The sequence below is a fragment of the Diaporthe citri genome, assembly GCF_014595645.1.
Source record: "Diaporthe citri strain NFHF-8-4 chromosome Unknown scaffold_3, whole genome shotgun sequence".
In the NCBI taxonomy this organism is placed as follows: domain Eukaryota; kingdom Fungi; phylum Ascomycota; class Sordariomycetes; order Diaporthales; family Diaporthaceae; genus Diaporthe; species Diaporthe citri.
The window spans coordinates 4089281-4113848 of record NW_025064848.1 but is presented as its reverse complement, the minus strand read 5'-3'; the positions used below and the strand labels follow the sequence as shown (position 1 = coordinate 4113848).

At 55.0% G+C, this 24568-nt stretch overlaps 4 protein-coding genes across 4 annotated transcripts; 3 read left to right on the top strand and 1 right to left on the bottom strand.

The window, feature by feature from the left end:
- Positions 1-6533: 6533 nt before the first annotated feature.
- INS49_008704 (uncharacterized protein) lies at positions 6534-11239 on the bottom strand (the record flags this gene model as incomplete). The annotated part of the gene is made up of 10 exons (XM_043169443.1): positions 6534-7500; positions 7767-8172; positions 8374-8705; positions 9040-9085; positions 9393-9420; positions 9663-10116; positions 10229-10849; positions 10911-10967; positions 11117-11158; positions 11223-11239. The coding sequence occupies 10 exons, from the start codon at positions 11237-11239 to the stop codon at positions 6534-6536; spliced, it is 2970 nt and encodes a 989-aa protein (XP_043027123.1).
- Positions 11240-12585: 1346 nt separating this feature from the next.
- INS49_008703 (uncharacterized protein) lies at positions 12586-13309 on the top strand (the record flags this gene model as incomplete). The annotated part of the gene is made up of 2 exons (XM_043169442.1): positions 12586-13027; positions 13170-13309. The coding sequence occupies 2 exons, from the start codon at positions 12586-12588 to the stop codon at positions 13307-13309; spliced, it is 582 nt and encodes a 193-aa protein (XP_043027122.1).
- An 859-nt stretch (positions 13310-14168) lies between these two features.
- Positions 14169-15867, top strand: INS49_008702 (uncharacterized protein; the record flags this gene model as incomplete). The annotated part of the gene is made up of 4 exons (XM_043169441.1): positions 14169-14350; positions 14418-14919; positions 14972-15641; positions 15752-15867. 4 exons carry the CDS (start codon positions 14169-14171, stop codon positions 15865-15867), a joined length of 1470 nt encoding a protein of 489 aa, XP_043027121.1.
- Positions 15868-22154: 6287 nt separating this feature from the next.
- Positions 22155-24375, top strand: INS49_008701 (uncharacterized protein; the record flags this gene model as incomplete). Its single annotated transcript, XM_043169440.1, has 3 exons — positions 22155-22406; positions 22660-24169; positions 24266-24375. 3 exons carry the CDS (start codon positions 22155-22157, stop codon positions 24373-24375), a joined length of 1872 nt encoding a protein of 623 aa, XP_043027120.1.
- Between the last annotated feature and the right edge of the window lie 193 nt (positions 24376-24568).

Sequence of the window (24568 nt, the reverse complement as noted above, 5' to 3'; positions counted from 1 at the left end):
CAGAAGAAGACCCAGGGTCCAGACGTCTAGAGGTTCAGGAGGGGCAGCGGAGAGAGAGCCGCACCAGGGGACCTATCTATTAATGAAGACCAAAGACCATTGTTTGGACGAGACGGGGCGGGCACTGGGGAGGTTGTGACGGCCCCAGCACGAGCTTTGCACGCGCTCGGCGAATTCGTTTGAGCAGCCCTGGAAGTGTGAGGGTGAGCAGCACCAGGTGCGTGGGACCGGGGCCAGGGGCAGGGGTGCAGGGGCGAAAAGGGCGATGGGGGCGGACAGGGGTCAGGCACATCATTGATTTCCGCACACAAAGCAGGGCCTAGGCCTACCGAGCTGTGGGGACCTACCGTACTCCGTATAGGCTTATCTGCGCATGTATCTGGGTGCTGTACGAGGCGGCAGGAGGTTCAACGCCCCAGGGCCGTCTTACCACCTGGGCAAAGGTGGTGCGGTGGTACCATGTTGCGAGTTCCGGGCGACGGTCCAGATCAAGACCCCGAGGCTAGCCAAGTGCGTCTAAGGGTACCCGAGTACCTGGGTACGTACCTGCAAGTCTTGGCATCTAGGTACATCTGTTCCCGAGTTTTCACTGCAGGCTCGCAGCTGCGACTCCCATCATCGATTGTCACCAGTGATCTGTTCGGCAGGTCTTGATCAGGCAGCCCCGATCTGCAGTCCCTTTTTGATGTTGCAGCCGCTTCTTTTGAGGCCCCCTGGCCTGCCCCATTTGATGACAACTTCAGCCCTTGACATGCTATGCTGGTCGCCGTCAACAGCGCTACCGGCGGACCAAGTTGCTAACATGCGGTCGCTTGTGCCTGTTGGCCTCGCATTCGGCCCATTCCGGAACCCTCGTTAATCTGAATCGATCTGCTGCAACTGTCTCGCTTGCTGGACGATCACAAGCTCTGACGCGCAGCAGGCAAAAAAGCATGCGCCAAAGTCTAATAGTCGGTTATCCACCACGTGTGGCCCAGACCGCACGACATGTCCTATCCGCCATCATTCTCATCATCCATCCGTCTGCCTGCCTGCATGTGTGTTCAGAAACAGCGCGCATTGGCGTGTGAGCAACCAGCGACGAAACACCAAGTGCCGACATGGCGGATAAAGCTGAAGCTGAAGCTGACGCCGAGCACCCCACGCACGTACCAATGCACGATGCAATGGCCAGAGTGATCTGCGTGATACACATTGATTAACAGAGCAATACCGTACGTCTCCTGCCGCACAGACTCGGCTGCCCGTCCAGAGTCCACATTGGTACAGTGCACACAACAAACTGTCAATGGGACATGCTTGTTGCATCCACGCGGGCCGCGCCCCGGAGTCATCGCCGTCAGCAACAGAGTAACATACTCAGGTCGTTCGGTCTGTGGTGTTGTCATTGGCGTCGTTGGCGTCGTTGGCGTTGCTGTGGCTGAGCCGTTCAACGGGCGGACGCTATCCGGATTGGTGAAGGAGAGACATCGGTAAGTTCGGTCCATCCGATCAGGGATTCCACAAATCACTGATAAACAACAGATACCTAGCCTGGCGAGCCTGGGTAGCGTGGTGTGCGCCCGTAAAACGGGGCGACACAAGACACAGATCGCACCCGGGTGGGGATCTGCAGCGGATTGATCCAATCGTCCAGTGGGGCGGTCCCAAGGGTCCATCTCCTGTGTGGCCAGGCTGGCCAGGATGGCTTTCTCTTTCTTTTTCGAATTCGAACTCGGACTTGATGGGCCTAGCGTCTTCCCGAATGACTCTTTTCGCCCCGAGGTCCCACATGCACTCTCAATTCCATGTGCCTTGTTTCTAGCGCTCCGCAATCCGCCGGTCATCACTGACTGTTGTCAGTCTCACAGGAGGATGAGGACCGGGGCCACTTATGGCAACTCGTTGTTGATGCCTCGCAATCGAATCCATCGTTGCTGGGCTTGGCGCATATAGGACATCCACACGGGGGTCCGTATCAAGGGAAGCCAGTACGGCGGCGGCGGGCTGATCTGAGGACGAAGCATGTCTCCTGTCAGCAAGGCCCGCGGGCTAGCAGCACTCGGGCCGGAGCACGTAGTACCTAATGTAAGATTGGCCGCCTTCTCTACCCGCAACCCTCCACCCCGTTGTCTGTCGGGGTCCTCGATTAACCCGACAGCCCGCCCGCCCGCGGTGCCACAGAATTCATCCGTTGCCAACCCAATTCGTCCCGCAGCCAGTTCTTCAGTACAGCATGCCCAGAAGTCCGTCTGACATGTGCGATGGACGACGTATCATTGCTCTTGATTCAGCCGGCCAGAGCACCAGAGTCTATCTTGAGGCCCCCGCGTTTCGCAACTCAAATGGTATTCGGCAGACCAGCACCCTGGATTGAGTTAAACAAAAAAAAAAAAAAAATTGCCTTGCGTCAAACCTTCCACGTACCTTCCAGGTACAACGTCGCTGTTCAGCGTTTAGACTACACAGCATTCACCTGTACTGTACCTCTGCAGAATGTAGCGAAAGCACATGGGCCGCTCACCTGGCTTGCCCTAGCCTGGCACCCCGGCACCCTGCATGCTTCTAGAAAAAAGGCCGCGCCTTCGACGGGCCCACGGCAAGTGGCCACTATCCGCCAACGACCGGGAGCGTATCAGGATTATCACAGCGTACAACTTCAGCGACGTGCTACCGTCCCGCTGAAGCTGCCTCAACGTCCCTGAAACGCAAATCGGCGACCCAAACCGTCCTGCACGGTTGGGTAGCCTTGGAGCCTTGCAGCCCCTACCTATCACCAAGTCTCCACACCGACCGCCTACTAAGCAGACTTTTTTGCATGCACAGGCCTAGTATCCACCACGGTAGCCTGCGACGTACCTTGTAGTCTAGTCTCTCAAGTACGGTATTGGCAGCCAAGTGTCCGCTTCAATTTTGAAATCCACTCACCTAATCTCGGCCACTTCTCTCACACAAAAATCCTGCCGGCTCATCATCCTTGCGAGCAATGTTGTTGTAAAAGATTGGCAAAACAACCTTGCCCACGTGGCATTCACAACATCAGGATCTCCCTGCGCCGCAGCCGCACCACAATCTATGCGATCGCGCTCTAGATCCGGACGCCTGGACCCGCCTGGCCAACCGGAGCGCCCGTATTGACCGTGTTGCTCTTTCAAAACAACAACCCGGGCCCGACAACACCCCGAGAGCCCCAGGTGTGTTCTTGTCCGCGCAACAGCTCCTGGTCATTCTATGCTTGTGATCTCTTCGTGGGCACTGAAAGAGTGACATCACTATCCCCCACAATCGCAGTCCAAACATCTGACTGACAGGCCAAACGGCTCGGGAGTTTGTCGAGAAATCCGGGGCAAGAGGGGATCAAGGCCCGTTCCCCGAGGCCCACCCTCGACCGGCCAGCTCGTGGCCGCAGGGATATCGGATGACATGATGCATGAACGAACGACGGCAAAGCGGGCGCATATGGTGTGGTCGTGATATGAGCCTCACCAACACCCACTCGTCATCGCCTCTTGTCATTCTCACCAAATTCATCCGCCCAGGCTGGGATCCCTAACGTGGCGTAGGGCCAACGGGCAGGGACGACCCAACAAGCTGGGTACTGCGACTCCTTGCATGGCCGGCGGGCCAATTAGCACACGACAACCTTGCAGGAACCGACAAAATTGGCCGTCATATAGCCCGCTGGGTCATATTGGTGTGCAGGTGGACGAACGTCAGCTAGGCACAGTAAGAGCCGTCTCGACTTGGGGTCGTCTTCGCTGCAGCCTTGGGCCGCGCCAGGCGTCCTGGGCTCGATCGCAAACAAGGTCACCACCATCTCAGCTCCTCCCACGCGCCTTTCAGCTACAGGCAAGACTGACGGTGCACAAGTCCTTCGATCCGCCAAGCCTGTCGTCGCGGTACTGCCCACGGGGTCTACGTACGCCCCGAGCGATGTGGCTTTCGGGGTGAGACTCAAGCCCGGTCAGACTCGTCTGCCAGCGCCCGCGCAAGGGTGGGTTCCCGGACCCAGCCCAGGCACACACGTAGGCGGGCGATCAGCGGCCGGAGCACAAAAGCCTCTTCATTTTCACATGCGTCTGGACCAGTCGGGATTCTTACTTTTCCTCTGAAGCAGATGCCTTGACGGTGGGAAGATCCGGCTGGGAACACTGCCCAGTGCAACACGCTACCTCGTCCGCCAGCGAACGGCTGGGCACACCAGAAACAGAAAAGCAGCCGCGTGTCTGACGGAGGCGTTGCGGGGAGCGTAATCGTCATCACTACCTAAACTCGCCCGTTAGTGTTTCTGTACCCCATGATCCAGCTCCCGGTAGCAATACCTCTAGTCACATCGTCACGAAGCTCTACCCGACGATCGATGTGACTGTCGCCGTCCCGACCGAACGGCCCAAGAGCCCAAACGGGAGAGCCGCGTCAGGCAACGGCATGTGGACGAGGTGACATTCCCTCGTGGAGCGGTCCGATCGTCGAAGCCTGTGTCTCCCGCAGCCGCCGGCCCCGACTGCCCGTCGTCCGGAGCTCGGTGAATGCAGGCTGCGAAGAAGGACTCACGTTCGTGCAGTCGGGCCGCCGGGACAAGACATGTCTCCGTCGCACCCACCCATCACTCTTATCAGCGTGCGGCCGGGTCTTTGTTGCTTCGCCAACGGCGCGGACTAGAACGTTCGGTGATTTGCGGAATTAAGACGGGGCCCCACTGGCTTGTCGAAGTATCTAGTTTAGGTAAACTATCTCGCAACTAATTGGGTTTGTTTCATGGGGGTTACCTTGGTAAGAACAGACCCAGACCGAGACCCAGACTGTCAGTCAAGAAAGTGAGTCAATATAGGCTTCGTAGGATCGCCGAAGAAACTTTCCTTCAGACACCGAGATAAGAATTTCATCATCCGCCAACGTGGAGCCGACGGACTGTACACCAACGCTGCTGGGCTGCCCCCACAACCCTTTAGCATCAGGGCCGGCGGATTGTCAAGATCGATACGTCAGCCTGACTGACTGGCTGACTGGTTGGCTGTCGGGAAACAACAACATCCGTGATTACGATCTATCGGGCGGTCTTTGACGCCGTAGTATCCGAGAGATTTGAATTCCTGCTTCTTGGCTTTGGCCGCGGCTTGTGAAGATGACCAGGGACCGTCCACAGCATGTCTCGTTGCTTGGTAGATATGCCGGAGCGGGCTGGAGCAGTTGGACGACGCGGGATACTGCTTTGGCGAAAATTCAACGCGGTGACCTACCAGCTCGGAGCTGACAGCTTGTACCGTAGGAGATGCTATGGGCAGGATGCTCAACCGGCTCGACGGGGTAATACACTCTACGTAGCACGATATGAGAAAGAAATGAGATTGTTTTCTGTAGATCATTGTTCAAAGAGCAAAGACGACGAGTCGAGTGTTAAGAATTTGAACCGACATGCGAGCCGAGGAGGCTTGTGTCACTGGGCAGACTTAGCATCAGATTCTGCTCGCGCCTGTCAATCGCAGCGCAGCTCGCCATAACGTCGCGCCCCCGATGGTGTCGTGATTCTAGTGAAGTCCAAAATAGCTCGCTTCTGCTCTGATCGGACCATATTCGCCATGTCGAAGCTGACAGGGGCTAAATGTGAGACTGAATCGTTATGCGAGCAGACCTCTTCGTTACAGGACATCCGAAGAGAAGAAGGAATGACATCGGGGCAGCCGTCTCACCCTCCACAGTAAGCCAGGATTTTGTGCTCTCTGCGACTCCAGATACAGGCTGGCTTTTGAGCCGGTGGCGCTGGAACAAACAAAATGAAGCAGGGCATTCCAGGTACCACGAATACAGATGGTTGGCTCACTCGCTTGCGTTCCACCATTTCTCGGTTACCGCAATCCAACCTGTGTGGCCAAGAGGCAGAGCTGAACCTTCGTTGCAGTTTCGAGTAGGGTGGTGTCTGTGGACTGTTCAAATTCCACTAGCAAAGGAGTGGGAGTCTGAACAACACCGTCGCTTCTTCGACTTATTCAAATGTCATATGAGTCTCATACCAACGTGAACCTTTGATGCCAGTATGTCTATTCAGTAGCCAAACCATGGGTTAGTTCCAAACCGGTTGACGAAGCTACGACAATTCCTTGCTGGCAGATGCTGCAAATCCAAGCGTCTCACCCGGGCAGACGCTAACCTTGCAACGAGGCTGAGCCCCCCCCCTGTCAGAACAAGGCTTCTGGCTCAGCATGGCTTGCAACCACAATGTTCAGTATGAAAATTTCGTGATAAAAATCAAATTCCATCTAACCAGGTCATCAAGAGACCATGCCTGCTTTTAATGAGGCCCATATCAAGCACAATCGCCACCTAGATGGCAGACGTGAAGGACTCCAGAGTCTACCTACACTCAACCGCAGGGTGATGTATACGAGATCAAGTGGCCCTCGTCTGCAAGTTAGAACGAATGCCAAGATTTTTATGGATCTGGGTCTGTCCGCATCCTCATCACCCAAAGCCGCAACAATTCGATAGCCAGAGGCTACTAAAAACACTTTTGAAAACCACACTCTTCCCACTCAGGCCGAAACCTTGCGTTCGATTCAAACGCGGCCGTCCACGACATCGAAAATGCTCGAATCATCGGAGCCATCGCATGCAGGATCGCCCTCAGAGGCCTCATGGTCGTGCCATCCCCAGATGTCTTTCTTAAACTCGTCCCGATAGAGGAGTTCGAAATCGTGAACGCGATCCTTGTAGGGCTCGAATTCCTTCAGTTCCTTCCGCAGTAGACCATTGCGCTTGCAGGCAAAGTACATGTACTCCAACAGATGATCCGAAAGCGGGAGTGTTGCCTTTTCATCCTTGCCTTTGGCTTCTTCGACGGCGGCGGCCTGTCCCAGCTTGCACAGAGTATGCTTTTGTTCTGTCATCACGACACCGGGATAAAACAAGCCTCTGATCTCCATCTTCTCGATCTTGTCAATCATTGCGGCCACGCTTCCCTTGTAGTTGGCAGTCTCCGGGATGGGGAACAGAGACTGCTGTACCAAATTGGCCATCAAAGACCCCAATAGCTTTTGGTTGCACTCAAAGTGACCTTCGCTGGATTTGCAGTACTGATTTCCATGCAGATTCGATGCATCCATGAAGTATTCAAGAGGAGACCTCAGTGCATCTAGCAAGTTCTTCAGGCTTTCGTTTCGGATATTTTCGATGCTGTCCAGGATTTCTCGCTGCTGTATGGGAAAATCCTGCAGGCGCTTCCCGTCCTCGTCACTGATCTCATGGGCGGCTTCTCGAATCAGGATCTTCGTAGTCTTGAAATCGCCAAGCTTATAAGCCACCTGGAGAGCCTCGACAGTGCTCAGTTTGGAAGCAACCAGTCCGTTCTTGAATCCGTCAATCCAGGAAGGAGCGAAGAGATGGTAGTTTGTGTCCTCCAGGTTGACCTCGTACTTCTCGAGCACCTGCAACACCTTGTACAGCTGGTTGGGATTGGGCTTGGAAGCCACTAGTGCTCTGGGAAATTTGTTGTGGAGCAGACAGAACATAATCTTGAGACCGAGACTGGAATATAACGATTAGCAGTGACCACGGAAGCGTGTTTCGTACTGTATGCAAGACAAGGAAATAAGACATGGCAGCTAGATACGATATAAAGGGCAATGTGCTAGTGTTTGAATGGGCACAGAAGAGCGTACATGGGGCCGGGAATAAAGTGAAGTGTGCGCAAGAGAAGTCAGGGTAGGAAAAACTTGAGCTGAGTTGGAAGGATCCAACATAGCTGGCGATCCAGAAGGATATGGTTGAAGGCATGGAGAGTTAGAACTTACGGGCTGTCATCCAGCTCCCATACCCACTCCTCTTTGTTGCCACGGGTGTGGCTTCCATAGATCATGGCCTCGAACTTGGGCGAGGCCTTCTCAAGAGTGGCAGAGACAACTTCAAACACATAGGCTTTGCCGTCCTCGCCTTTCGCCTTGATGTACAGATCGCTGTCTCGATGAAGACGGGGGTTACAGCAGCCAGGAGCAGTAGCGACTGGGCTGGAGGGCCTCTTTCGAGTGCTGGAAGTGTAGAAGAACTTGATGACATCGTTTCCGATGTTGTCCTTGTCATTGGGATCGACAAACTTGTGATCCTCAGACTTGGCCGGATCGTCGGCAGCGTTGTCAGTGGAAGCACTCGCGAGCCCCTTGGAACTACCATTGTTCAATTCGTCACCGCCCTCATCAGAGACTATTATGGTGGGATTGGTGGTCGCCACTGTCTCTGGAGCTCTGCTGCGAACCGCACTTTCTTCACGGTCTTCCTGTCGCAAAGTGAGTCTGGCGGGATCATTTTCGCAGACGTCATCCACCACCGGCTCAGACTTTGGAGGTGGAAGGGAACCAGTGGGTGTAGCGGTCCCAGTGGGCGCATGGGGGTCAGAGCTCTCACAGTCGATGCTTTCTTTGGCCTTAGACTCGCTGGTTGTGTTCCTCACTGTGGCCAGCTCGTCACTGGGGGAAGTTGGGTCGATTTGCTCCTTGATTGTGGCCAAGCCGCCAGTTCCGCTGGCCGTGACAGGGGCCTCTGTCTCGCTAGGTAGGGGTGCCAGCGCATCGTGCGCCTCGTCCGACTTGATGACCGAATCGCTCTTGCTGTCATCATTGTTCTTCGAAACGACGTCAGGGGAGTCAGAGTTGCTGTAAGGAAGAGGCATTGTTGCAGCGTCGGCCTGGCCCAGCACAGCTGGAGCCTGGTCGGCTGGTGGACACATTTTGTAGCTGCTAGTTTTGACTCGTCAGCAGCTGCAGAGATGAGAAGGGAAAAGAACTACAGCAAGATGGCCAAAAACAACCACTCCGCACGAGTTGAGTGAAATGTCTGGTGATTGGGTTTCGGCACGAACACAGCACAGGGACGAATGCACCGTTGGACACTCGAACGGTGAGGACCGAAATATGCTGGATTGAAATTGGGTGGTGTACAACTTGTCGATCGTGTCAAAACTCTGGCAACTGGTAAGAGGGAGGGGCAGGGCGGCAGAGGCAGAAGCAGAGGCAGCAGGTCGCAAAATTGCATGTTTGAGGTTTTAGAGAATGGCCAAAGTGAGATACCTACCTCGACTCGAAAGAAAGGTCCTGGAGAAGTTGTATCTGTACAGTAGCTGCAGTCAAATGAACGGGTCAAAGAAATTGAGAAGTTGAGTCACGACAGCTGCAGTGCATCGAATGCTTCGTTGGTGACGGCTGTGTTGGAAGGTGGGAAGGCAGACTGGCTTGAGAGGGAGAGGAGGCTGCAACTTTTGAAGGAGAGAGCCTGACTGACACTTTCCAAAACTGGGCATCTGCCCCGAGAGCTTTGCACCTTCCGTACCTAGGTATGGTGAGCTGAGGCAACCTACAAACGGGAAGTCCCTACTAGGAACTCAGGAACCCTGAGTGGGAACTGCACTGTCAAGTGGAGGAGCTCACCTTTCTTGATTAAAGTCCCGACCTCAAACTGACCGGAGAAATCAGCTAGCGTTTCACTTGAGCGCGTAGGGATTTGTTCGTCAAAGTGAAGAAGGTATCAGGCTCTTTTGGTGGGCATGATACAGACGTAGCTGGTTGTCTGCAGTTTGATAAAGAAGATGTCTCTGGTGGGCTTATGCCAATCTTTCTGCTCAGTGATTCAGAGATAACCAAGCTTATCCAGAATGGAATGTGATGTCCTCATAGAGTCTCTTCATAGAGAGAACAAACCTCCATCTCCTCAGTATTGCTGCGGAGTGTCACATCCTCACTGGCTTGCCGGCTTCCATACATCGAATGAACGTCTTTGCCCTCATCACCCTGCTGAGACTCCTGTGACTCCTCGCCGCCTCCCTTTCCCTTGAAGACCAAGCCGGAAAACGTCACAAGCAGCCGCTTGGGGTCGCTCCTGTCAATAGTCGCCTTGACCCTGCCGACGACATCTCTCTCGACCTTCTCGTTGTTGGCACGACGGGGGCCGTAGACAATGACTGGATCACCTTCATCGCCGAGAAAGAACTGATGGGGCTCGTTCATGGCTACAGCCCTCGGCCTGAAACCCTCGGGAGCCTGGCTAGGTGCAACCAAGGAGCGACCGCCGCGGCGGCGGTTGGGAGGCCTGTTTCTGTCGTGGTTCCTTGCTCCTACGGCGTTCTGGATAGGGCCGACATTAGTCTCGGTCTCGCTGACGTACTCGAAGAAGTCGCGGGCGGCATTCTCTGCGGAGATTGGACCATCAGCATGTTCTGGTCACACGAAGACAAGGGAGAACCGGTGACTCACAGGCGCGCTCGTACTCCCATGGCTTTGCGAACAAGTTGGGATCAATATCGGCCTTGGCCTTGCCCCAGGTGAGCTCGCCCAGCTCAAATCCCCAGCTGGCCTCGTCGTCGTCTGGGGCGCCACCGCGTCCGTTCGGATCCCAGTGACCTGTGTAAGCCATGCAGATCGTGTTCACCTGGATAGGGGTGGGGTTGGCCGCGGCCCAGTGCTTGTTATAGCAGCGTAGGCGCTCAGCGGCTTCGGCCCAGAAGTCACTGGTCAGTGCCTCGCCCTGCCAGTCCTCGAGCCACTCGTCGCAGCAGGCCTCGATGACATTGGCGACGCGGACGCAGACGAGCCGCTGGCTGCTGGCCGGAAAGGCCTTCCTGTGGTTGCCGGCGGGCTCGAACTGGGCGCCGAGGATGGTCGCCAGGTGCGCGCCGTCCCTGGCGTTGAAGACGTTGTTGGTTCTGGTGAAGCAGAAGCCAGGCAGCTTCAAGAGCGCCTGGACTGTGTGGTCGTGGGAGCCGAGCCTGGGGCCGCCTCGAGGGAGTTGCGAGGATGCTGGCCTCGCAACCGCCGCTGGATCCAGTCTCCTTACGGGCATGATATGGCGTTTCGAGCGGCGCAGTGTGCTGGGGGGGTCAGATGCCACGCTTCAAAGGAGATTAGCACTTGGCGACCAAATTTTGCGATACGTGGGAAGCTGAAGCATACCTTTCGGAAGCATTCTTGTATTCTGGAGTCTGAGGTCGAGGTTTGGGGTCGCGCCAGCTTTAGGAGGAAGGTTTGGTCAGTGAATCAGATCACCATTGAATGTGACTGGTAGTGAAGCCAAATCACTCAGAACGTGGCTGCAGCACGCAAGTGAAGACCGAAAGTGGCTGTTTGTGATGCCCTCTTCCATGGTTTCGAAAACCCACCTTGGCGACGCATTATCGCTGTCATCGGGTTGGTATGGCGATCTGAAGGTGATGGAATGTTAGCAATGTGGTCAATCCATAAGCAGTGTAGTAATTTTCAACATACTCATCGGAGTCATCCATGGTGTCATACCAAAGTCCTACTATCACAATTTCGCTGTGTTGTTGAGGGACGCGTTGTCACAGGAAAGGCGTCTGGGAAGAAATGGTGGACGTCAGCCAAAAAAAAAAAAATTCTACCACCCCGCTTCAGACAAGCCTCGGAATGTAATTGTATTGGTACAGGCGGTTGTTAGTTATAACTCTGTGGACAAGTGAATGAGATTGCTACGGTAAAGCCTTGAGCCCTATGTCCCTGGACATTTGATTCAATTTTTGTTGACCTTCGAGCTTTTCCTACCCTTTCTCAAGGCTTTTAGACAAGTTTTCTCGGATTCAGAATCGTAAGTAGGGTCGCATACGTCTAAGGAGTACAGTTGTTTGGGGCGAGTCTGTTTCTCTAGCTACAGCTCAATACGGCCAAAGTGAAAAGCCATTCGAGGTCGACGAGAATACGGAACGTGTGCAAAGGATGCAAGGCAAATTGATGTTTCACGTGCTGTCTATCTACATTTTCCCAGGCCTCAAGCCAGCTGAAAAAGAATCCATTGTGCTCGAATGTCTCAAATTTCACTTTTATGCTGCATCTTTCCCTTGCTCTAGCAGGTGCGTAAGGAGCTCCAGATTGTCCCTCGATCTTGGACTGGCCGGATTGGAGGGTAGTGAGCGTGTTTCCAGACTTAGACTGTCCAAGATAAAGAGCTACTCCGTCTGCTTACGTGCGTCCTTGAGTCAGTGCTGAGACTCTGCACATGTATGATGTGATAACTTTCGGCCTGTCATGGGTTGGTGGAGCTTTCTACCAATCTTTTGTTAGGAGTGACGAGCATTCGATGGTTCTAACTTCTGATGAGGGTTGTTGGCTTGCCATGAGAGGGTGACTCCAGGGGCTCGTCTTCGCCAGTTTTCTCTGCTGGCAAGGATATAAAAGTCGTCCCTTTCTGTGGAACTTTCCCCAGGCACACTTCAACGCAAACTTGGTTCTCCTTCAACAGAAAATAGCTTCATCAGGCTTCTATTAACTACCTAAACATCACTATCAAATCTCGAGCTTGTGAATTCTGGTCGGCACCCAGATCACAGAAGCGAAGATCAAATTCCTATCTCGCGACCTGAGAAACCCTCTTAGATAAAGTCTCCAACTCTCGCTCGGTAGGTTTGACGATTCTCGTGTTCCAACATCCGGCACATATCGATGAGCTCCCATCCTTGGGGCCGAAGTACAGTGATGGCTTCGGCCATGAAATATCTGCCAAATATTTGCTGCGGCCTGTTGAGGTCTGCGTCACATGTACTGACTCCGTAAGTAGCCCGAGAAGAACGGGAAAGCCACCACAGAACCAACCTTCTTTTGGACATTTCCCTCAAACATGATGCAGCTTCTGCTGAGCCTCCTGTTGTTCGTCCTTGCTGCTGTGGCAGCGCCCCGCAGCGCAGGTCAAGCTGGGAAGTTCACGACTGCCACCATCGATGATATCGACCTCGGATCCCGTTCGGAGTTGCCCGGGATTGTCGTCCCTGACAACCAATGCATCTCGAGCTTCTACCACGATGATGCAAAGAAGGACATGTGCGGCAACAGCACAGTCTCGAGCGCCATGTACCCTCATTGCGGGCAAGGAACCGCAAGTCTCGTGGACGACTGCAACGCACTCATCCAAGATCTTCAGGGCCAGGACGGTGGCGGGTTTTGGGGTTACTCGAACGAGTCTACTACCGTCGTCGCCAGCAACGACACCTGCACTTTCAGTGTCACGGTCCATGACGACAAGGCATTGTTCAACATTGGCACTCAGGACGTGATTGACCTCAGTAAGTTACCTAGGTATTTCGGATTGTTTCCCCACACGTGTGTTCCCCCTGCAGGAGTCAAGGAACTCAGGCACCACGTTGCAGTCCGATCTTGTTTTTAATTATCTCTTGAACTGTAATCAGCTTACTGATAATGTAAAAGTCAGCCTAGCTTTGACCACTCAGGGAAAGTGTGGTGACGACGAGTCGGTGGCTGCCACAGGGGATACGTCCTGCAAAGCCGTCGACACCAATTGGCTCGTGAGTGGCCCTAGCCAGATCTGGGGAGGTGGTGGAGGGTAGAGTTGGTGATTTCCTTTTTTGGCAGTTGGGGGATTCCGTTACATGGTGACAGTCGGCAGGATGACGGGTCAAGGCAACCTTGCTTGATAAATACAGGACCTCCCCCTAATTTCCTCGTGATAAGCATTCCCAACTTTGGACCGACCTCATTGAGGGGTGCTCGCATGATTTTCCGTCCAGATGGTTGTTGTGCCTGGGCTGCCAAAGCAAAGGCAACATCGATATCACGCAAACACACGCTTCTGATTGCTTGATTTACGAGCCAGTAACATGCCGGCCTACGTTTCTACTTCGGGCTTTTGTGTTGCTTCGGTGAGGGCAAGGTTACAGGAGAAAAGCATAATTGTGTCGCTATTGCAGGCAGGATTCAGGCGCTCGGCGCCAAGATATCAGTGACCGGGGCCCATATCAAGTGTGCGGCCGAATGTGGCCAAGTGAGCTGCGGTGGCGTTGCATTCGGTTCTAAAGTACAGTACAGCAGGGCGCAAAGCGCGCCTGGAATCCTTCCGCCTGTCAACTCTAATCTTAGAACCCTCTGTCGCGGCCGATGCCGAACGCCCACCCAAAGAAGGTCCCGCGTGGCCAGGCTGGAACCAGATCAGATCTCCTTCACATGCCAGTTCCATCTTGCATCACTCTTGGCCTGCACATAACTGGCATCTGCGCAGGAGACCAACACGCTCGAGCGCGACCCGTCCCAACGGCCCAACTGGTACCTCTACTTCCCCTTTCCTCTTCGTACTCTGGGTGACCTCTCGAGGCGGCCGCGCACACTCGGACCGAGACTGCTTGTTCCACGGGCCGCAGTCGGGAAGGCCTCAGGCCCTGACCGCCGGCTGCCTACCACAGTACCGCAATGATGGCGCCGAACCACAGCGTGAATGGCCTGCCGGTCATTCTTCACGGCAGACAAAGGCAGGGGCCCTCGACCTTTGAGTGGAACAGCCAGATGCCAACCATCAGGCGGCTCTACATGGACGAGGACAGGACGCTGAAGGAGGTGGTGAGGATCATGAGGGTGGAGCATGACTTCATTGCGTCGTATGGAATTCCATTTCCTCCTGTCTCTCTTCCGCAGCCTCAGTTCCTGACTATCCGGTGACTCAAGAGAGAAGATGTTTAAGACGCGGCTCATCAGCTGGGGCCTGCGCAAGAACATCAGGCTGAGGGCAGGGCGGGACGATGACGTCGTCCAGAAGCTCGCGTCGCCCACCGATAACGCCCAGCCGGCATCCCACTACGCGCCTGTGAGGAGCCGCACCGTCCGGCTGTCGAACGGCCTCATCGTCGACGCCGACCGGCTCGCCGAGCACGTGCGCCGCAAGAGATACCGGTCCAAAGGCGGCAACTGTCCGCCGAACATCACGACGGTCCGGCCCCCGGACTCGTACTGCATCTTCGAGACCGTCTTCGCCTCTGCCCAGTCGTACATCCTGGGCCGCTTCCAGGGGGTCGTCACCACGCCCGAGGCGCTCGACAAGGTGCGCGAGGGTGACCAGCTGGTGACCCGCTGGGTGAGCTACAGCTCGGCCATCAGGTCCGCCACCCTGGAGCGGCCGCTGCTGAAGAGGTCCGCCGCCTCGGAGAAGCAGATGTTCAACGACGCGCTGGTGCTGATGCGCCGGGGCGCCGCAGGAGCTTGGCGCCCTGATTCGGCACCAGCCGGCCAACGTCACCGGCTACATATTCTTCTTCCTGATGATCAGCACCCGGCGGAATATCTTCCCGGATGAACCCATGGCGAAGCAGTTCTCGGCCGTCGTGAAGGCCCTGATGAGGTACATGGCGGTGGCCTTCTCCGCCGAGGACATCGAGTTGCCCGTGCCTCTACGACAGCTGCTCCGAAACATAGCGAGCATCGAGGACGAGTATCTGTTGAACAGACTCGCCGTTCAAGCATGGAAACTAAACTGCAAGACGTGGGAATCCCTTTTGGGCGGCCGGGGCGGTAGCAAGACCCTTATCAACGACTGGCTGTCTTTTCAGTATGCCGGCGAGTCCAAGCTACCCAAGAACTTCGGGGATTTCATAGATGACACGCTCAGGAGATCAGAGCCAAAATACGGCCCTTCGTACGCGCAGATCCTCTGGTACTCTGCCCATTATCGGTTCACAAAGGACAAGGACGCCGGACTGGACCCCAACAAAAACGAGGAGATCGTTGCAATCTACAAGCAGATCCTGCGGTCCGGGCCGACCCTGGTGCCCCGGGTGAATTCTCTCAGGATGCTTGCAGAGGTCAGCAAGGGCAACGGTGACGGCGAGGCGATGGAGGGGTATTTGCGCGAGGCAATCCATGTCTTGCGCACCGAGCGGGGGGAAGATGAGCCGAGTGAGTATTCCACGGTCCTGCACCGTTCTTCAGCGAGCCTTGCTCGCGTCGCTTCGGCTTGCCCTGCACTTGATGAAGAACCATGGTTTTGCTGACTATGCGTACCGTAGTGATATTGACTTACATAACCGAGCTTGAAGGCTGGCTAGAGGAGCTAGGCTTGCACGAGAGAGCAAAGAGCGTGGCCGACTGGAAGTCCGAGTACACAAGGCCTGCCCCGGAGTGAAGAACCACCAGCGGTGTCTCGGGCCCTTAGATATCCTCAATGAAGCAGAAATCCCACCGCAACGCGCACTCACTACCAGCCTCTGCCCGGCGGGGTCGCAGGCCCCTGAGTACAACAGACGCACGACCTCCTCCGCCGTTTGGAATCCAGACACAATTGACAGACCTAGAATCGTCCCTAGGTGGCAAGTATCACCAACTCCAATGGAAGTTAGCCCAGATCACGCAGATGGTGCTATGATTCCTCAGCACGTACCCCCGAAGCGAGGTGGTAATGGTAGAGGACACAGAAATCCTGGAGTCAGGGACAGCAAAGATGGCACATGTACAGCAGACCCTACCCTTTACTGCGGCACGGCTGGGTCACTATGATGCAGACAATCAAAAACTGGAAGTCAAGGGATCATGTCTAGAAGCATCCTTACAGTATCGAGACTCAACTTGGTACAACCTGGTACAAATTTGGACGCATTCATCAATGATTCTGTTTGGAATCCGGAGCTATGCCATTTTGCTATGTTATGCAGCTCCCCACAAAGGGGAAATGGAAGTACATGTATGTGTGCTGCAGTAGACCCATACACGCCACCGCAACAAACGTTGATCTACCACCATCACCATAAACACCATCTTTACTAGTCCTAGCAATCATGCATAAAAGAGCGTGTCGAGAACTTCCTTTCAACCGTGAAACCGTGAAGCCTCTTGAACTAAACGCAAACCCCATCTGCCGTTCCTCCAGCGGCCAAGGTGCCTTTTTCTTTGTGTGATAATCTCTGACCAGTCAACATCTATCGCATATGCAGCATTATAAGGTCTCGACCTCCCTCCCGGACCCTGACTGATCGACCGGGCCGCTAAGGGCATATTTGTCCAATTGGCGGATGTGGAGTGCAGGAAAAGGAGAGCGTAGTTCAGATGTGATAATTCCAAGACGTGTCAGAGTCATCGTTGATGGAACATCAAAAGTTGTTCGACGAATTATTCGCATCGTCAGGACTCTGGGTCGGAAAATCGTCCGAATCTTCAAACGCGCCGGAGCCATGATGGTCCTGGGCTGGAATTCCAGGTTCAGGAGGGATTCCATCCATAGGGGCGACTGGTGGAGCTTGAAGACCAGACTGACCGGCCAGTGGAAAATATTCAGGAGGTGGTCCATACATAGGGGCGAATGGAGGAGCTTGAAGACCAGACTGACCGGCCAGTGGAACATCTGCAGCAGGGAAAGGTTGGTAGGGTACAGGGAAATCGCCCGGGAAGCCAGGTTGCATGGTATGCACTTGTCCAGGCTGGGGGAGCGGTTGCACAGAACTGGGTGGCGAACTGTGGTTGATACGATCCTGATTCGGAGTCATAAAACTTCCACTTGTGGGTGGATAAACTGCGCCTTGGTGCTGTGGGAGGCCACGCCCCAAAGATTGTTCATGTAACGGAACTTGCCCAGGCAAGGGTGGCTGTCCAGATGGATCAACGGCTGGGATATTACCATATCCACTTGAGTCCCGGACCACACTACTGATCAACTCCTAATCGATTTCCGAGGGATCCTGACTAGTGTCGGCTGGCGCTGAGTTGGACTGAGATATATCTCCAACATGATGCCCAGGCTGGAAGGCCGATCCATGAGTGTCGAGGGATGGTACATTCGAGGTATTAGAGAAAGGCGAAACCATAGAGCTGCTGCCCGCCGGAAAAGAATCGGCCGGAGTCGAGCCGGACTGAACAGGACGAGAGGAAGCACGGTCAGTATTCCACTGGCTTCCAGCAAATTTGGACGTCGGTGCGGCATGAAATTGACTGCTCGCCTTTCGCTTGAGCCCAGACGCAGGAGCAGGTGTCGTTTCTGAGCCTGAGGCTTGTGGAAAGCCAGACTGATGCGCACGGCTGAACTCCGGCCATAAGAGATATGGAGGGTGGTTCCGATGGCAACAGAGCATTGCATACTCTCTTTCATCCGTTGCGGCTGGTTTTCTGTTGATTACCTGCTGCGTATTTGCGTCTTGGGTGGACGGCAAGTATATCGCTATCCCTGTAAGATCGATAGCAGTACTGATTTGCTGTTCCCAGAATGCCCTCTTGTTTTCAACCTGACCACCTTGATGGCGTTGAAGCTCCATGGTCTGTCGACGGTGAGACATGAACCGGTGTAACAACATATTTCCGGGAGTATGAGCAGTTGGTATCCTGGGCCACTGTTGGGGTGGCGAATCCTTGGCGCCAGCTACCGGAGGTATTGGTCCTATTTCAAAGATCGCGGCACTGCTGGGATACCGGATTTTTGCTCGCTCAAGCCGTGGAATAGTGGCGGGCTGAGCTTGGTGTCCCGCCATCTGCTCCTCGTCCATGGCATCGACTGCATGCCAGATTCTTGATTGAGAGATGAGTTGTTGCACCACGTTCAGGGTGCAACTAAGGTTGGTACAGGACTTTGCAGTCAAGACCATCTCAGCCGGAGTCATGCGTCTTTGTGCCGTCCTGATTAGATTGCAGTTGGAGGAGATGTTTTGCAGATGAAGGAGACAGAAATAAATGCAGTCGACACCCTTGATTTCTTCGCCACACTGGGGACACAGGAGGATGCACCGCAAACACATGATGACTTGGAGCGTGGCTGTTCAGGTAGACGATATGAAACGGTCAACAGTCAGATGCTGAAAGAGGAGGAAAATATCAAAGAATTTGGGTGTCTTCAGAACGAAAACAAGGAATAACTTCAAATGCCGTTGATGAAGGGTTACTGTGTATTTGAGCGCAAGCGGCGCTCATTTGAGCTCCAACAACACTTCGCTGTTGCCTCCTGCCGACAGCCGCCCAGTCTTTGCAGATGCAATTTCCTCATTGAAGGCCGAGAGCTCATGAGTGACAGCGTCGAATCACTCCGGAGCGGACTGACTTCTGAAGGTAGGCCGCTACTTCCCACAGTGTCGTGTTCGCGGAAACTGGAGGTCCACACTCAATTGTTCCTTCTACAGCACCCTTAGGGGGTATCGGTACCCTCTGACACTGACAGCAGGATCCGATATGATCCAGAGGCCACCCGTCGTGAGCGGGTTGGGAAATGAGAAGGCATCTCGAAGTCTGATACTGACATGGGGCAGCATCGAGCTGGCCATGCTATGTTGACTGCTGCCTGAGAGGGAAGAACCCTGGCTGGAAAGGGGTGCCTGTGCCTTTGAACGACGAGAGTGGCTGGATTGACAGCTAAGGGCTGTTTGAATGCCTGCTGTCAAGGCATCCCTCTTGGCCGCACTGATGTGCTAGGCACTGGGGCTCCACGGTCCGTGGCTGCTGCAACAGCGGAGCTGGCCAAAGACAGGGCAAGATTGAAAGGCGTTCTAGCCTGAGCAGTAGCATGACCTACCACGGCTCCCTCCATGGTTTCGACCTGCTTCTCCTGTGTGGCTTGTGCAAATTGACGGTGTGTCCCACATGGCACATTTGGGGTGATTAGGTCCTCAAGCTGTGTTCTCGCGTGCCTCTTGGCCTGAAGTGACTTGTTGGTCTCGGCGCACCTCTACCTGTCCTCCTGAGTCCATTTCTCGTATATTTCGTCCCCAGCCTCCAAGTCCCTGGTTCCACTAACAGGTTGGAGATTCTCCTGCTGTAAGCCTTTCGTCGTCGTAATCAACTCACTGTGCCGATCGTGGAGAAGTTTCATCATGGACCTCTGCTGCTTTGCAACGAAGCGAGTGGTATACTCGACTCATGGCTCCAAAGGTAGCAAGCTCGTTGTCGAAAAGATCCACCTCGGTCGAGATTCCAGCTCGGGAGACCGAGAAATCTGGCTGATACGATGCTGTGGTACAACAGTGGCTTGCTTGAGTCCTTGACTTCCAGACTTGTGAGGAGCAATGTCGCCAGAGTGTCCTGAATGCACACCATTATTCAACATAGAGAACCTGTTGTTCATCACGGAGAATGCGTTCGAAAGCAAACATACAAGAGCCGAATAGGATCGCCAAAATATTCAAGAAGGATGGAGAGCATAGGCGTCCTCGATGATCACCCCGTGCCACCCAACTCTGGAGCTCGCCACTCGGGAGTACTCCACGTTCCCAGTGTGTGCGTATAATCACCTTGACCAACGTCTTTGGCTATTTCGAAGACTGTCGAATCCACTCGCTGGAGGGCCAGAAGGAAGTTGTGCGGCTCGAGATTCAAATACCGGGGATGTGGCATATTGCAGCAGGTCAGACCGGTGGGAATACAGTGAAGGAGTAGATGATCACCCAACGTGATGGTGTACTTGTGGTCCAACCGGTCCGTGACTTCAGCTTCAACCCCCAGCGTCTTCAAAAGTCTTGTCCCGCCTCCGTCTTGTGTTTCTTCGCGCTGGGCATACTAGAACCTGCTGCTATGAAGCGGGTGTTGTACTCTCCCCACTGCCTCTACACGGGTTGCGCCGGGAATCTCAGTGATATTGACACGGGCCTGTACTGTCCTTCCGACGTTGCTCTTGGATGATCAGCAGCGGCAACATGCTCAACCATGGTGCCCATGGACGGACAAAATGGTGATCAGCAAGCTGTTACTTTCAAGTGGACCCCGGCATCCACAAGCACTTGACTTGAGGGAGGGGCCGCGTGGTGCTGGAAGTTTTGCTTGACTCGATTACGGTAGATCTCCTTACAGTCATGACCAATTCTCGTTTGAGCTTGACCAGTCTTGCATAGGATGGGGCTTGTGTCATCCGACCCGTGACCGTGACAAGAGGTCATGCCTCCGATGGGACGTAGGCACGACAATGTGCCAGCCAGCGGGGGGAGAAGCTTCGCACGGCTTTCCGTTTCTCGTCCGCGAAAGCCCAGCAAGAGTTGCGCACCAGCTTTGTCCTCCCAAGGACACTGCCATGCCCTCTGCTAGCTCCAACGAGGAGCCGCTGCTGACCCCGGATGCTGCGATCTGGCGGGCTGAGTGTGGAGGCGGCGGCGGCATGTACAGATGTCGCTGAACGAGCACCCATACCTACTACGCGCGGCCCGGGCGGTTGGAGTACCGAATGCGGGACGGCCAAGGCGGGCTGAACGGTTGGTCTGTGTATCGACTCCGTCAGCCGTCAGACGGTCCAGATGTCTGACGAAGATACGCAGGGTCCCCCGATTCTGTGTCCCACGCCCAAAATGGAAAACACGATCAGTCTGCGTCTGCTTCGTCTGAAGAATGGAACCCCTTGAATTTTAAGTCTTCAGGTTGGATTGTTCAACTCAAAGCCCCCATATTTCATTCTTTAAACCCCTAAATATTCCTGGGAGGCTTTCTAAGGAGGTTCATTTTCCCGCAGCCTGCTCTGCATTGACTTGTGCTATCTGACCTCGCAACCATCGCGCTGCATCTCCGCGGCGTCTGTCCTGCTGTGCGAGACGCGACCCTTGGTCGTTTTTCCCATGGAAAGAGCTCTTGGGCTTCGACTTGGACCAAGAAAGGTGACAACGATTCGTGCTGATAAAATTGTCACCAGCGGAGAAAGGTCAGTGTTGTTGGAAGGGGACCGGCGCGCCGTCCTGTCCAAGCCTGTGACGGTTCAAGTTCAGTCGTATCATGCACTATCTCCCGTGCGCAGCTCCGAATCGCTCGGATGATATGGACTGTTAGTCGGCCCGCTGGTCGATGTTGAGTAATCACGCCCATCTCAGCCCAGAGAACTCCACGACGACCTTCTGTATGGCACCAAGTCAGCGACCGACTGTGCTTTGCTGCCGAGAAGATGACCCCGGTATATTGTGACATTCCTCCTTGAGTGTTGAGACGACACATGTGGCCTCTTCAATTAATCAGCACCGTCATTCTTGGGATTCTCTTGTTGAAAGGGCGCGCTGGCAGACGGTAAACACGTCCCCCCTCCTCAGATCCCGACCCTTCAACAGGCCGTGAGACCGACACAGCCATGACTTGAGTGCCCAGAAAGTTTCAAGTCTACTCCATTACCACCTCCAGGGATTCCCAACCGTACTGGGAGGAGAGGAACCACGTACCTCGCGGCATTCAACACTTGATTCACCTTGTAGATACTGCTTCCACCAGACCCCATACCCCATACCCCATAGTACACACACCGGCGTCGACTGTTACCACGGCTTGGATTCAGACTCATTACTCTTTGCCTAGAAAGGGTCTGTGTAACCTTGAGATTCCACAGTATTTTTCCGTAGAGCAGCCACTCGAGAGCGACAGACCAGCCCCTCTTCCTCCTTCCAGCCAGCCATTGCTTGGGTGTCTCAGACCAGGCACGCTCGCCCCTATTTGATTCTACAAGCCCGACAACAGCCTTGTGACCATTCGTGGTATAAGATGCGTCACGAGGCCATGCCTTCGGATCTGGCCATTCTCAGCGCAGAGCAGTATCTCGACGGCTCCTTTGCTGGCAAGACTGGGAAAGCGAAGAAGCCATCCACGTCAAAGCCAGAGACCAGTCCCCGGAAGAGAGCCAAGATATCTCCCCCGGCCGCCGAACCAGAATCAGCTGAGGGTGAAGATGATGACGGTGCAAAGAGGGCTAGGGGCAGGCCCAGGCTCGATACAAAGGATCAGACTGCTGCTGAGGTGGGTCGAAGCTCTTCTGTTTTGTCATCCCGTTCCTCTCCCCGACAGATCGTTCCGTTTCGTCCTTCTTTCCTCGTCGCGTTTTGGCTCGCGTCTACCGAGACCCTTGAATCCACACTCCGCACACTCATACCGTACCTTTCCCCCGCCGTCCCCTGTCGTCATCCATCACAGATTGTTTTTCACGATAAACAGACAGCCTTGCAGCTCATCCGTAAAGACCCCACGAGAACGACTAACTCCCCGGGTGTAGCGCCGACGAACACAAATACGCTTAGCACAGCGAGCCTATAGAAGTCGAAAGGAGAATGCCATCCAGACCCTCGAGAGGCGTGTCCAGGAGCTCCAGGATAACAACGAGGAGCTGAGCAATGTCTTCCTGAAGCTCCACGACTCCGCCGTGAACCTTGGAGTGCTAGAGCAGGCCCCTGGCTTTGCCCTTGAACTTCGCGCGGCCACTGAGAAGATCCTTTCGCTCGCAAAAAGGTCCAGCGAAGATAGCGGGCAGGACGAGCAAGCCGAGAGCTCCGCACCGGAACAGCCTTCTCGCCAGACCAACGCAGAGAACTCCGGCTCTCCAGATGGAGCCGAAGTCCAGCCTGCACGCAACTCAACCGTTCCGGTTTGGGGAGGCTACATGGTCGGCGACGAGGCAGAGACGACGATACAAAATGTATCTATGCCCCTGCCCTCCGGCGCCATGACGTCGGTGACACAGGCGCCGCTGGGCTACGAGATCGTGACTATGCCCACCTTCGAGAACGCCAGCTTTCCCTTCGACCTAAACGCAGAGTCGCCATACCCGAACATACTCGATCAGGCCTCGAACTCCACGCCTGCGTACCCCCTTTCTCCTTACTCTTCGCTTCCGCTCCCGCAGTCGATGGCCTTTAGCGAGCCCACTTTCGGCCGGCGGCTCCAGAGGAATGCTTTGGAACTCGCTTACCGGCTCATCACAATGCCAGACCCGCCGAACCATAGATACGCTGAGGTCTTCGGCTTCTGCATGCTCTTCGAGCCCATCGACAAGATCCGCGAACGCCTCTCCCTCGCACTCGAGCGGACGGCCTCCGAGTCTCTGAACTGGTGGCAGGCCCCCTTCTGGGCAGCCGGCGGCTCCGGCCATCACCAGCTTCAGCAGGATAACAGCGGCAGCGGCGGGCCACGCGTGGGCAACCAGGGCACGGTCGATCAGATGAAGTACTCGTTTCCTGGCGGACAGTTCGGACTGGGACCATTCGACGCGAAGGTCAGCGAGACGCGTGACAGGAGGATCGATCCGCGCATGAGGATCCGGTTGCCGGGTTTCGAGGGTGACTTCTACGACCCGGAGGAGGTCGAGATGTACCTCCGGGTCCGAGGGGTAGCCATCCAGGCCGGGCAGGACTACTTGACCACCGAGGTCGACGTCGGGGCGTTCAAGAATGGCATGACAATGGAGCAGAGCACTAGGGGCCAGGGGCAGAACCAGGCAACGCCTGGGTTTGGGGATTGGCCGCAGACGCTGGACGAGGCTTTTAATCCTCCTGCACCTGCCGGCCCCTCCACAGGTGGCAGCTCGGCGATGGCATCGGCCTCGACCTCTTCGACCTTGTCAGACGTCCGGACGGATCCGAGCGCGTGGCCGATCGACGACTTTAACGAGATGTTCGGCCGCGCTGCATCTGGACAAGACTTGTCGGGGCTCGGTGGCAGCAGCAGCGCGCCGGCTTCTGAGAGCAGGAAAAGGCTCATTACTTTGGACGTCAACGTCTTCGTTACAGGTACGAGTTCTGTCACTGCCACTTACCTCCTCACACAACCTCTTGGTGTTTCTCCTGCTAGCACGAGTGATGGCTAACGCGTTTTATGTGTTGCAGAACTCGCCGGACGCGGCACCTGTCTCGGACGATCGCCTGGCTTCCGGCCGAAGGATGTCGATACAGCATTTTGGATAGCGACGAAGACTGATGCAGCGCTTGGGTTTTAGAATCATTTGCAAGGGTGTCCGGACTCGGTATTGCATAAAAAATTGCCCGAAGACCTCGCTGAGCTTGGGACAAGCGAGCGAGGCACTCGGGCTCGGAGTCATGTTGTTGAGTTCATGTGCATGTCGCTCGAAAAAGCCTGTTCATAGTCGGCGATGGACGAGATGGCTGTGATAGATCAGCGCAGATGCGCTT